Source organism: Ceratotherium simum, chromosome 20 (genome assembly GCF_057802395.1).
Source record: "Ceratotherium simum simum isolate JZ-2026a chromosome 20, ASM5780239v1, whole genome shotgun sequence".
NCBI classification, from domain to species: domain Eukaryota; kingdom Metazoa; phylum Chordata; class Mammalia; order Perissodactyla; family Rhinocerotidae; genus Ceratotherium; species Ceratotherium simum.
Window position 1 is genome coordinate 40442819 of NC_141919.1, and position 13833 is coordinate 40456651.

A 13833-nucleotide genomic window follows, 5' to 3' on the forward strand; every position below is an offset into this window, starting at 1 on the left:
ATTAAATACATCATGATTTAAAGTAAATAAAACATTAAACGTATTAATATGATTTGTCAATATATTAAATCCGTGAAGTCTATCCAGAGGTAAATATCTTTTTAAAAAGTGACAACGATGCAGAGGAAAAATCATCCACACTCTTTTCTTGGTCAGACCCTATCTCTCTCCTCCACTTCAGAAGGCAAACTTCTCAAAACCATTTTCTATATATTGTTACTAACGTCCATTATTCATCATTACCCCTACTCCAGTATGATTTGTGGTGATTAATTCCACAAACCCAGCTCTCCCTCAGGTCACCAATGCCATCTACCTTCCCAGTGTGGGGGGCAGTTTCCATCCACATTTTTCATGAACACATTGAGTCTTCTAAGCAGTTTCAGTCCATGAACACAGTCTTCTCGCTGCTCTCTCGTCCTGTTAACATATGGCCATTCCACCTGTTTCCCTTGTGGCTCTTCCCTCCCTTTGAAGATTGAAGGTCAGAGGAATCAATTTTAAGTCCTTTTCTCATTCTATACTCTCTTCCCATCTGACCACTTCCCTCCCCACACTTTACAGTTCATGGAATTGCTTGTAAATTGCAAACTCAAATATGCAGTGGAAATTTGCACATAGATGTCTTCCAGCCAAATACAGAGAATATCTACTGCTCATGTTCTTATATCCTGACATGACTTGATCCACCTTCTGCTGAGAATTCCATTTTTTCCCCTTCTTCTCATTATAGCATTAAATATGATATTAATTTATGATATGAATTAGTATTAATTTTAAAATAATTAATATTTAATTATCCATCGAGTGATTATTGTTTTTAGGTCACTTTCCCTATAAAAATCAAACATACAAGAAAGCAGGAACTGTATTTGTTGTGTTTACCTCTACATCCTGAGGGCAACATACAACCTAGCTTAAAGGAAGTCCATTTTTACTTCTAACTTGAATATAACAATGATGAGTAAATGAATTGTGCCATCCATTCTTTAATCAGATTGCACATTCAGGCGTGGTGTTTTAAAGAATAAACAAATACAAGATATTTTCTACGGTAAAAATTTAATGACCAAAGAAAATAATGAATTGACTAAATATAAAGAATACATTTTGTTATATTAAACCACATGTAAGGGTTCACATAGTATTGTATGAACAAAAATAATTTAAATCTTATAAATAAATAAATAAATATTTAAATAGTTAAATAAATAGTTCCGCACGGCCATCTGTATGAGACTAGTGTCTGAAGGGTTAAACACAATATTCATTAGTACTCTTGAAAACATTTGACAAATTTGATTGAATTCAGGTCATGATTACAGCAGAGATGAGAGTCTGTGACATGACAGAACATGTGGAAGTGTGATGTTATTAGTCAGTGAGAACCATTTCCATGTGGAACCAGGTGTCATTCCTCACTCCTTAACCTTTCTTGCAAGTTTGTTGATGTAGAGAAGGATCTCGTGATTTCTTCTCTGACAATCTCCCAGGCACAAGGGCTGTATTTCTTCTCTTGCAGATACAGAGTGATTCTCTGGAAGTATCTCCTCACAGCCAGCATGGAGTCCGCATTCATCAGGGGAATCTCTTCCACCCCCACCTCCTGGGTCAGACAGGCTTCCAGGTCAGTCAGCTGCTGATCAAGTCCAGTGTAGAATTTGTCGAGGAGGGTCTCATCCCAGGCAGCAGACGAGCCCTCTGTGCTGAAGAGGTGGAAGCTCTGCTGGATCATCTCATGGACCACAGAGATGGCTTGAGCCTTCTGGAACTGGTTGCCATCAAACACCTTTTAGGGAAATCCAAAGTCATTTCTTTCTGTCAGGCAGGAGAAGGGGGGGGGATTCTCCTCATTTGTTCCAGGAGCATCAAGACCCTCGTGTTGCCCAGGCTGTGGGTGTGAAGCAGGTCACAGCCCAGAGAGCAGATGGAGTGGCAGCTGAGCACCGCCAGGGCCGTCAGGAAGGAAAAGGGTAGGGCCATTGGAGATCTTGCAGATGCTGCTGGCGTGGTTGAGGGGGGTGATCTGGACTCTTGTCTCTGGGTTCTCTGAAGACCTTCCTTTGTGCATGTGTCTTAAATAGGGCCCATGTGAGTTTCCATTTTCTGAATGTTTCCCTTACTTTCTACTTCATTTTTTGCTTTCCTTTATGCACTTTCTACATGGGTTTACAGGAGTGTTTTTCAACCATTTGTTTTTTTGTTTCTTGCCTCCTGCCCCCATGGTCTTTTTCTGTGTTTTCCTAACTGAACCCCTCAAGAAAACTTAGTAACCCAGATATATGGTATATCTGTTTAGATATTCTCTCTACATCTCTACTTTATACATAGAAAAAGAAAGTGCATACTTTACTCTCTCTATTCAATGCAAGATTAAGAATGAACTAAAATTTTAAGACAAAAGTTAAATTTGAAAGCTATTGACATTTAGTTTATCTTCATAAATACGTTTGCAGAGGGACTTTTAAAGTAATATATTTATTTATATAAATAGTAATGTATCAAATTACATATTCAAATTAAAATTTTAAGTGATAAAATTTGTAATGATCATAATACCAATATCATCATAATACAATAATTATATACTTAAAAATCATTCAGAACTGCTAAAAACAATTGAAAACTCAAATTATTTTCTTAACACGTATTTTCACATACATAACTTTTACTTTCGCTTCATGTCAGAAAATGATTTTTAACTTCACTAGCTGCTAGATACTCTGACAATATCTTTTCTTTTCATCAACATAATTATTAATGTTTGTTTACCTTTATAGATTAAATAATAAAATATAAACTATTTGCATTTAATTCTCAACCGCATCTCACACTCAGAAGCACTGAGGCTCAAACATAAGGAACAACCACAGAAGGCCAATGGCAGCTCATAAGTAAGCGAAGGCCACCTCTCTTAGTATGACTTTGAGATCAAGCAAATGATGGAGGGAAAGTCCTCCAGTGAGCCATCCATTAGCCATGGGTTTTATAGCACTGATCTTGCATATATTTTGTGTATCTCCCATGAACTCCATGTCAGTGCTTCTTATATGATACACAAGAAAACCCAACGAGAAAAATGAACTAAAGCATAAGATTTTGTTGGAGAGGGTTGAGCTTTGGCGCACCATAGATCATTGTAATATCTAAGATGTGTTCACACCCCTAGAACTAATTTTCACACCGTTGGTAGCAATATCATCCCCAATGAGAATAGGCAATTTAGAAAACATCATCAATTTCTTTGTGTTTTTGCATTAAACTTCAAATTTCAAATTTCCCAAAGAACTTTCAGAGGTTCCAATTCAAGTCTATTCTTTTCAAACAAAAGGAAAACATCTTTGTCCTTAATTCAGAACTGCATAAATATTGATTATTATTGTGTGAAGAATTAACTTTCAGCTCTGATCCTGAACGCTGCTTTACTCCTTTTATTTTGTATAGGAAGTTACGTTGCCTCAACCCTCTAGCTTCCTACTCTTTAAATGGTAGGTGCTATAGTCTGAATGTTAGTGTCGCCCCCAAATTCATGTCTTGAAATCCTAATGCCTGATGTGATGGTATTAGGAGGTGGGGCTTTTGGGAGGTGCTTAGGTCATGACAGCCCAGCCCTCATGAATGGAATTACTGCCCTTATGAAAAAGCTTCCAGAGAGATTCCTGGCCCCTTCCAGCTTGTAAGGACACAAGGAGAAGTCTGCAACCCAGAAGTGGGCCCTCACTTGACCATGCTGGAGCCATGATCTTGGACTTCCAGCCTCCAGAACTGTGAGCAATAAAGTTCTCTTTTTCTAAGCTACCCAGTCTGTGATATTTTGTTATAGCAGCCCGAACCGGACTAAGAAATAGGGATGAGACCATCTTCGGCAAGTCAGCTCGTTAGTAATTGGACTCTGTCTTATTCACTGTGTTATCCTTGGCACCAGGCCCAGTGTAATCACTCAATAAATACTTTTTACTAAAACAGTTTCTTAGATTTCCTCTTCCTACTATAAGGTGTTCGTGAATGTCCAAGCTATTTTGCCTAATCTTGGCCACATTTGCTAGGATTATAAGACATGGATAATATTTCCACTCTACTCTTACTGTCAATAATGCCTACTGAGTTCATTGCTAAAACCACTAGGATTCTATTTCCTTTAAGGTGCATATGGCTCTGGGGATTCAATCTGCAAGGGCAGCATGATTTTCAGCCTTTGCCTAGTGCTATATTAAACTCACAAGTATGACCTCATCTCTAATTTGCCATCTGCTTTGTCATAACAGAAAACGACTAGCCTAGTGTCATACACAGAGCCACATATCTAACCTCTAACTCTCTCTGATTCACACAGCTCACAGCAACCAGACAATTTACCACATTACTTTTGAGGTGGACAGTCACCTATGTCCCCCAAATTATCAATCCTCCAGCTTTCCTGCCCTTGTCCAGTGTGGACAAAATCCCCAGAATGCGTGTGAATTGTAATAGTTGTGACACAATTTTTCCATCACTCGGAAACGTAGGCTTCAAATGATGTGATAATCTTTAGATGACACTGGTAAAAAGTCAGCCTGTCTGTACGAGGATAGAGATTATGGAACAGATCGATATTTTTTAAATTGCCAAGTAAATTTTATTATTCATTATTTTTCATGATTCAGTTAACCTGTTTATATCATTGAACAAGTAAATGATCTAAGTTCTAAAATGAGCATAGGGATTTGCATAGTAGACAAGTTTTCTTTACAAAAAATACATGTTGCAAAATATAATTAGTTTTAGTAGTGTATCCAGTCGGCATATTGTTATTTGATTTAGGGTTCATTCTAATAATCCCACTCTGAGAATACAAGGCAAGGGAGAAAACCTAGCCAGATGGCAGAGGTATAAAGCAGAGTTCTTTCTCCCTCTGGTGCCTGTGCCCTGGAAGGAGACAGAGATGCCAGCTCCCCTAAGACACCCATACATCTTGGCTGTCCCATGAAGAGTACCATAAAGGGACTGCTACTTAACAGTGTCACAGAAGTGCCTGGGACTTCTCACCCTTAGGCTTGGGGGGCACATAAACATTTAAAAATCCTGTGGGGTCTGGGGGTGAGAGGGGGAGGCAGAGCATCCTGCAGATAATAGGGATGAGCTTAGGCAAACACAAGAGTTGAAATATTCCTCTGGTTACCCTGACAGCCAGTCAAATTCTAACTTTAGGGCCAGAGAGCGCAGGGCACAGAGTAGAAGCAGCAGGTGCCTGTCGTTCTCGTTCCAGAGCCTCCTGCCTGTCTCTTCCACTTTCCTGTGGCTCAGGCCGCATTTATTCTCCTATGAGGTTCCGGTCCCCTCATCATCTCTTACCTTGTATATGCCACGTGGCTTCCTTGGATTTTAAATTCCTTGAAGGCAGGGGCCAGAAACAATACTACTTTGCAGGCACATTTTACAAAGAACATCTAATAAATACTCTGCAATTTTTAACATGGGTGGTTATATAAATCAAGTTGAAATTAAAACGGCCATGTTGACTTTTGTTTCACAAATAATTTATTTTCCAAGGTAATGGTTTAAATAAATAAATTAATTAATTCATAAGTTAGTAAAAAATTTTCGAGTCTTTAACTGTCCTTTCAAACGCAGTGCATTAGCTGTCAGTCACTGAAAGCGCCTCTGCTGGTGGAAGAACGCCCGAAATCACCGTCAGCATTGTCCGTTCTCAGAGGCACAGGCTGGGAGATCTTCAGTTTTGGAGGTAATCTAGGAGTCCGGTAAGGAAGGAAAAGTTCCTGAGGATTTCCGCTTGGACTGCTGTCCAGGCACAGCGGCTGTACTTCTTGGCCTTCAGGTACTGCACGATCCGTACGTAATATTTCCTCACGTGCGGAACGGGCGTGTTTTCCCAGGTGAAGTTTTCCTTCTCCGTTATTTCATTCACGTTTGTCTCCAGACGGTCCATCTGCAGGTGGACTTCCGCATGGAGCCTCTCGACGACGGTCTTATTCCAGCCAGTGCTAGCGAAATTTCTTCTGAAAACACTTAAGGTCTGCCGGAGCATCTCATAGATGACCAACACGGCGTCCTCCTTCTGCAACTGCTGTGGTTGCTCAATCTCCTCGGGGACCTCGAAGTTCATTCTGTCCTCGCGGCAATAGGTCCCATTCAACTGCCGCAGGAGATTCTGACATGCCGAATTGCTGCTGCTTAGTTGGGACCGAAGCAAGTTGTAGTTCCTGGAAAGAGCCACGGTGCAGAAACACAGCAGGAGAGCCATCTGGAGGATACACCTGTTGGTCATGATGAAAACAGGAACAGCGTTGCCTTCTACCACCTCGATGCTGGAGTAGAGGCTGCAAGAGCTTGAGTGTGAGTGTCCTTCCTCCATGAGTGTGGGCTATTTATACGGATGGTCCTCCACTCTTTCTAGTTCAGAGGAATTTCCCACTTTCAGTTCTCCCTTTCTGTTTTCCTATGTCGTTGAAATTATTAGTAGTCTCGAAAACTCTTTTTCTTTAAGCTCCTATTTTATTTTGTATATATTAGGGAAAAAGATAAACAAACTCTGAGGATTTCTAATGTTTTGTAAAGTTTCAGTGAATTGTTCAATACCAAATGAAAAAGTAAGCCAGATCATTTAGGACTCTACTGTTACAGGGTTCTTTCATTTGGCAAAGTATTTTTTATTTTTCTGTTTTAGCATTACGAGATTTTTTTTTTTGGGGGGGTCTTTGTATGAGAATTTTCTTTTTCATAAGAATTAGATTTAATTCCCGATTGCGCTATCACAAAACAATAAATATATGCAGTTTATGATTTTAAAAAAGCACCTACTTTTTTGTATCTAAAATAGAATAATGTTCAACTAAATTAATCTGTATCTTTTTGCAGGGCCTTAACCATATACAGCAAGACATCACATAGCTTTATCAGCCTTATTTATTGCTTTGTCTGGCAATCTCAACTATCTAGAAGATAACTGAAAACTAGGGATTAAGCAATATAGGTAAGCAGGCAAAATGAGTGTTACACAGGCCATGCACAAAAGCTCGTGGTCCCCTTTATAGGAGGCCTGTGTGACCATTATTGAGGGCTAATGTATGCTTATTTTATACATATTTCTAACAAATCTAAATGTCTGATTTTCCATTCCCGTGCAAATAGATATCACATATTACCAGGAGGTCTAGAAGGAAAATGGTAGAAAAAGAAATCAAGCAATCAGGTGATGTTACTGTTGAGACAAATGGTCCTATCTCAGTAGTCCTGAGGCCATTTTTTATTAGAGTGTAGTAACCGATTTTCACGAGAGGGGAATCAGTAAAAAGTAAAATTGATTTTTACATCCTGTTCGTATAGGCGGGGAGACAAGTCATACATTTTTAAAGATTTCAAAACAAAAATAAGTTATAATAATTATATTTAAAGTAACTATTTTTAGTTTTCAGAAAACCTTGCATTATCTTTCAACCTGAATTTACTGAATCCCCACTGTGTGCAAGGAACTATAGCATGAGCTGCTACAGATTGTAATCCTCGCTCTCATGGATCATACAGTTGAGTAGGAGAGAAGAGCATTAATTAAAGAAATACACAAAGGTAAAATGCAACATTGACAAGTGGTACAGAGGAGAGGTTCATGGTTCTGTGGGTTCCTGTGCTACGGGGACATAATGTAGCAGCAGAGGTCAGAAAAGAATGCCCTCAGGTAGTGACACTGGGGCTGGAATAAGAAGGAAGGTCAGATGGGAGTGCATGTGCAAAGACCCTGGGGTGGGAAGATGCATGGTAAGGGCAGAGGAGAGCACCGAAGGCCGTTGTGACCTTGAAGTCAGAGAGTGGTCTGAGATGAGGCCAGAGGGCAGGTGGGAGCCAGAGAGCACAGGGATTGTGAAGCCATGTGAAGAAGTTTTTTTTTTCCTAAGAGCTGTAGAGGCAATGAAAGGGTTTTAGACTGGAGTGGAGTAACTTGATTATGTTTTGGGTAAAAAAGACTCTCTCTACACTAAGCAATAAGTAATGGAGGGAGGGCAGATGGCCACAGGCAGAACAGTTAGGAGACTTACCCATATGTTAGACCAGGAGGATAGTGGTGGAGAAGGATTAACCTATTTATGTGAAATCTCTCATTTCCTGACAACGCCAGATTCAAATGCTTGAGGAAATTCTGCATCATTTTACAGATAGCTGCATCAGTTCTTTTGGTTCTATGGGTTACGATAATTTCAATATATGCTTCATGTTGAGGAACATTACTTCTATTGTACCAAATCGAAGCAGAGGCTGGGAGAGTCTGGGTAAATGTGGATTTATGAACCTGGAGCAACCCTGAGCTCCCGGTTTCCCCTCGTCAATAGATTTCCTGTCTTCTCGTCTTTACAATATGCTCAACCTTTCTCCCAAATGTCCCTCCATTCCTCGTCCTTCTTCTTCACTGGCTGTATGTAATCAGCTCTCCCCAGAGGGGCCTATCTATTGGTGACATCTGAGGTGTTCCTAAAAACCTACTCGTGCTTGAACTGCACTGATACAATGCCTCCTACACGGGGTGGAGAGGAAGCAATTTATCTTTCCCTCTAGATTGGGGGAGTGGGAGAGAGCAGCGCCGTTCATTCACATGAGTGAAGAGTATTGAGAGTTGAGAAGACGCAGCAAACAATCCACGAATATGGGGACGAGACTCTGGGAAGGCGGCAGTGGTGGCAGTGTAGTGTGGAATTTCCCTGAGTCCCTACACAAAAACTGACACTGCAACTAGAAAAAACCAAAACCCCATGTAACGTAAAAAGTGGGTGACAGAACCACAAAATGCAAACAGATGGGGACAAACCACCCATTGCCACAAGACCTGCCTGGTAGTATCGTCCGTGTGGGAGAAAGCAGAGGAAGGCGATGGACCTGAGAACCCCAGAACAGCCGAGAGGTGTTTACTGGACAGCCATCCAGGCTAGTTTGAGAACAGCAGCTGAACCTGGAAGGGATTTTGCCCAGAGCAATAGCTGGTGAGTGTGAGGGGCCTCAGTAAGTTCTGAAAGGCACTGAAATAGCGTAGGATATGAGTAATTTTCAAACCAACCGGGCACAGCTCCCTTTTGGGAAAGAGTCCTATGCTGAGGAGAAACTACTAGAAGTAGAATCAAATTTGAGCAGGATAGAAACAACAGAAACAAGGAAAGAAGGCCAGAGCAGTGTGGGGTGGACAACTCAGAAAGCAAGCTACCATGTTTTTGAACAATTCACCAAAGCAACAGAAGAGGGAGCTCCGTGAAATTAGAAGAACCACTGACCACTTCTAAAAGTCAGGAAAAATAAGCTCCTATAAAATCAAACAACAGCATAGTATTAGGGTTAAGTCTCATACAAAGTTATTATTGGAAAAAGGCGAGTAAGGAGCGGAATAATATCTCTACAGATAATGAAAATATACCAGGACTATATTCAACACAATACAGACTAAAATTTTAACGTAGTGTTCCCAAAGGAGTTTAAAAATATTAAGAAATGATATAAAACAACATAAATCAGAATTAGACAAATTCAGAAGTGAAGTAATATGTGTAAGAAATACTTAGAAATACAAGAAAACTCTCACTTTTGCTGAATTAGTTATAGTCACAAGAAATGAGAAGTTTTGGGGAAATCTGGCACTGGAAAAAAGCTTCAATCTGGGAAAAACTGTGAGTAACTAGAATCAAACAGCACAAAAAAAATAGTATATATTGACCAAGGTGGGTTATTTTTGGGAAATTGAGGATGGTTCGGTATTATATAGTCCATATCACACTGTATGGAGCAGAGTATAAGGTAAAGTGACCAAAATCTTGAAGAAAATTTGCATATTTTAAAAATAATATTGGAGTAAGTAAGAATTTTCTCAACAAGTATCTTGACATGAATACAGCCATGTTTGGCTGTTCCATTAACCTACAGCCACCAGCACACAAAGAAATATAAAGCTGCTTTCCGTGTGGTGGCAACTAGCTTTTCTCCCACGGAGAGAGTTGCAATTTGTAACATCTCAAGGTCCTTTGGGCATCGTAGCCTGGGACAGACTGGCCATCTGTGTGGGGCTAGGACGATAACCAGGGAAAACAATGCACGTACACAACTGCTGGGCTGGGATAATAGCCAGGAGGCTCAGTGCACGTACGCCACTGATAACCATTTGTACATGGGAACATTGAATGCTTGCTCTGTAAACTTTGTAACTGTTTACTCTGGAAACTGCTGATGCTATATAAATGCTGGAGATTGAGGCCTGGTGGGAGTCTCACCTGTGGAGGGGACGCCCTGCTCTGGACCTCTGATGATTGGATTCCCGCCCAGCCGTGTCAATTGAAGGGACTCTCCCCGGCAGAGGGGCGTGGATGTTGTGAGTAACTGATCTGATGTGTTCTCTTTTCCGTCAACCTGGTGTTTCTCTTTCCGGTTGATTTGTGTCATTTCCCTTCAATCAATGTGGATGTTTCCCTTTCCAATAGATCTGATGTTTTTCCCTCTCTTTATATCATCTATTCGAATCTGCTGCTATCTCAGTCGATGTGGATGTTTTCCCTTTCCAGTCGAGCAGATGTTTTTCCCTCTTAATATTTGATCTATTTGGATCTGTTTGCAGACTATCGCCTTTACTCTCCTCTATATAATAAAATATACCTTCAGTCCATTTGTTTGGAGTGGAAAGTTTCTTTTACATCTCTGATCGAATCCCCGAACCTCTCATAACAACAAGATATAAAACCCTGGAACTATAATAGAAAATATTGATAAAAATGACTATAACTGAGTTATAAATTTCACCTACAGCAAAAAGATAAATAAAGTCAGAGGAAGAGCCATACCAAAAATTTAGCATACACAACGAGAAAGGGATAATTTTCTTCGTGTAGAAAAAGCCCCTAAAGTTAATAGAAAACTTTAAAATAGCCAGACACCAGGAAAAGAAATATAAGGGCCAATGAAGATATGAAAATCTGCTCACTGTTACTAAGAAATGTAAATCATACTAATAACAAGATAACCACTTTTCACTAAAAGATTTGCAAAGGGCGTGGAGAAATGATATTCTAATATACACTCAATGGAAGCATAAATTTATGCAAACTTTTTAGAGAGTGGGGAAGACTGTTTTTTCAAAAATGGCCAGAACAGTATCCCCCATCCCTTGTGATAATCTGCAGTGTGGCTCTGACTCTCTACCCATCAAGAGCTGGGGTCTGAGTCCCTCCTCTTTAATCGGGGCAGAATTCTGTGGTAGAAGCAATGTTGTGTAATTTCTGAGGCTGGGTCAAGAAAGATAATGCAATGTTTACCCTGTTAGCTGGAAATCTTGCTCTTGAAGCTGTCCGTCACCATGTAGTGGACCAATTGCACTGCACCTGCCGTGCTGTGGGAGAGCCCAAACTAGCTTGCAGGGAAAGACCACATGGAAATTGGCAATATGTCTCAAAAATTAACATTTCAGACAATGCAATTGTCCTTTAATTTGCAATACCACTCATAGGAATTTACCTATGGACATTCCCGCTGAAGTATGTGTATATGTATGTATATGTGTGTGTATACATATCATAAATTTATGTTATATGAACATTTATGAGTGTTCATTGTAGTACTGTCATAGTAAAAACGGCAAATTAAATATCCATCAGTAGGGAATCAGTTAAGTAATAGTATGGTACAGAAAAAATGGAATACTGTATAGCCATTAAAAAGGAAGATCAGCTGATATGGACCTATATCCCAGACATATTTAATGAAAAGAGCAATACACATAATAATGGATGTGGTATTATCATTTGTTTTATAAGTTGATAGAAAAATATACACATGTATGTTGATACATGCATATAATTATTTTCTCTGGGCACATTCGCTCATCTATTATTAGTAGTTACCCTAGGAAAGAATGCTGACAGGAGTGATGACGCAGCAAGGAGGAAAATTCTTTCCCTTTTCACTTTGTACCTTTAGAACTGTTTCTGCTTAAGTTACTTCCCCATGATAAAAAGACATCTGGGAGATAGGATTATTAGACATTTTCATAATTTAGCTCACTTTGAAAGAATTTAATGTGTTACTAAATTTTTCACCTTTCTTTTGCTTTATTCACATTTAAAAATCTTTTCTATAATGAATATATATTATTAGAAAATAAAAAGCACCCAGTTATATTCAAAAGGAGAACGTAAAATTGTACATACAAGGCAGCTATGTAAAAATATGTGGAGGAAAAAAATAATAACAGGAAATATGCCAGCATTTTAATAGTGATTACATTTGACTTGCAAAACTAAGGGTGTTTTTTTTCTATTTTCTTTGTGTGGTTTTCCAATTTTCCACCAGTGAATGTATTCTTTCTATAGATTAATCTAAACTAAAAAAAGAACGAATAAGGGCCAGTCTTTCTGGTTATTCTGCTTCTTCCGTGGGTTTCATTCCCTCTGGCCTCTTGACCTTTGCATGCCAGCTCTGAACAGACCCTCACCCATCTCATGGGTTCTGCACAAGGAGTTTTAAACAAAGCAAAGGCATCTCTCAGCTGTTCCGCTTTCAGATGCCCAGTAAAGTCAGCCATTGAATAATTCCTTGGGGTTTTTCTCTTTGAAAAGGATCCTTGGATTAGACTGAATGATCCACGACTCAGCAAAAAGGCCAATGCAAGGAGTCACAGAGGTCAGTCAGACTAGAGATGGTCCAGTGCACTCGGGGGACGGAGGTCTTCCCAGGAGTCTGGTCATGGGGGCCTGGCCCTCTGGGATGACTTGCACACTCATGTAGAGCTGACCTCTCCAGGTGTGACAGACGCCTCCTCACCCTCCCAACATCCAGTGACCTCTGATCCTCCATGCTGAGAGAGTTCATAATCTAACGGAATAAAAATAATAGCGGTGGCAGTAGTAACGGTAGTATTAGTTACCATATGTTGAGTGTTTACTATGTGCCAATCTCTGAATAATCCTCATAGTAAACCCTTAAGATGGGTTATTATCCTCTTCATTTTATAGAGGAGGAAACTGAGGTTCAGAGAGGCTAAGTAATGTGCCCAAGATACACACAGCTAATAAGGTGTGTGGACGGCCTTCAAACCTGTGCTTTTTCCTGTATACCACAGTTAGAATGTGAAGTACACCAAGACAGCCCCTTTAGATAGGTACGTGGTGCCAACCATGGTGGCGATGGTGACTCTCAAAGGAAAAAGAATTACAGCTGATCGGATGATAAGGAGGCATTCAACGCACTTAGTGCGGGCAGTGTGCCTAAAGAAGTGGTGTGAGTTGCACAGGCAGAGGGGACTGTGGTGAAGGTGACATGGTGGAGGGCATTCTAGATCAGCGCTGCCCAATACAAATATAATGCAGGCCACATAAGCAATTTAAAATTTTCTAGTAGCCACATTAAAAGAGTAAAAAGAAACAAGTGAAGTTAATTTTAACAGTATATTTTATTTAACATAATATATCCAAATATTACATTTCAACATGTAATCAATATAAAAATATTAATGAGATATTCTTCTTTTTCATACTGTCTTCAAAATGTGATGCATATTTTTACATTCATAGTACAGCTCTTTGGAGTAGTCAAGTGCTCAACGGGCCACATGTGGTTAACGGCTACCATGGGACCAGCAAGAACAGAGTGAAAAGAATGGACACACTTGCAAGGAGCAAATAGAAAAGCTTCAAATTGTGGACAGTCTACGTGTTAGGAGTCAAGGGGGCTGAGAGTGGAAAAATCAGCTGGAGGTGTCCTGTGGAGGCCCTTGAAGGCCACAGTGTAGCGTTTGTACTGCGCAGACGCTCTCATGGCTGTGGAGGTTGAAAATAGAGGCCACGAATAGGGCCCCTCTAGAAGGGGCCAAGAATAGGG

The 13833-nt window shown here is 40.0% G+C and overlaps 1 protein-coding gene and 1 pseudogene across 1 annotated transcript; both read right to left on the reverse strand.

Moving 5' to 3' along the window:
* Positions 1 to 1411: 1411 nt before the first annotated feature.
* On the reverse strand, positions 1412 to 1983 carry LOC101401863 (interferon alpha-4-like; annotated as a pseudogene).
* A 3727-nt stretch (positions 1984 to 5710) lies between these two features.
* Positions 5711 to 6265, reverse strand: LOC147914416 (interferon beta-like). Its single transcript, XM_087444215.1, has one exon. It carries the CDS (start codon positions 6263 to 6265, stop codon positions 5711 to 5713), a length of 555 nt encoding a protein of 184 aa, XP_087300341.1.
* Between the last annotated feature and the right edge of the window lie 7568 nt (positions 6266 to 13833).

Coding starts and splice junctions, on each gene's coding strand:
- LOC147914416 (XM_087444215.1), bottom strand. CDS start 6,265: ATGACCAACAGGTGTATCCTCCAGATGGCTCTCCTGCTGTGTTTCTGC.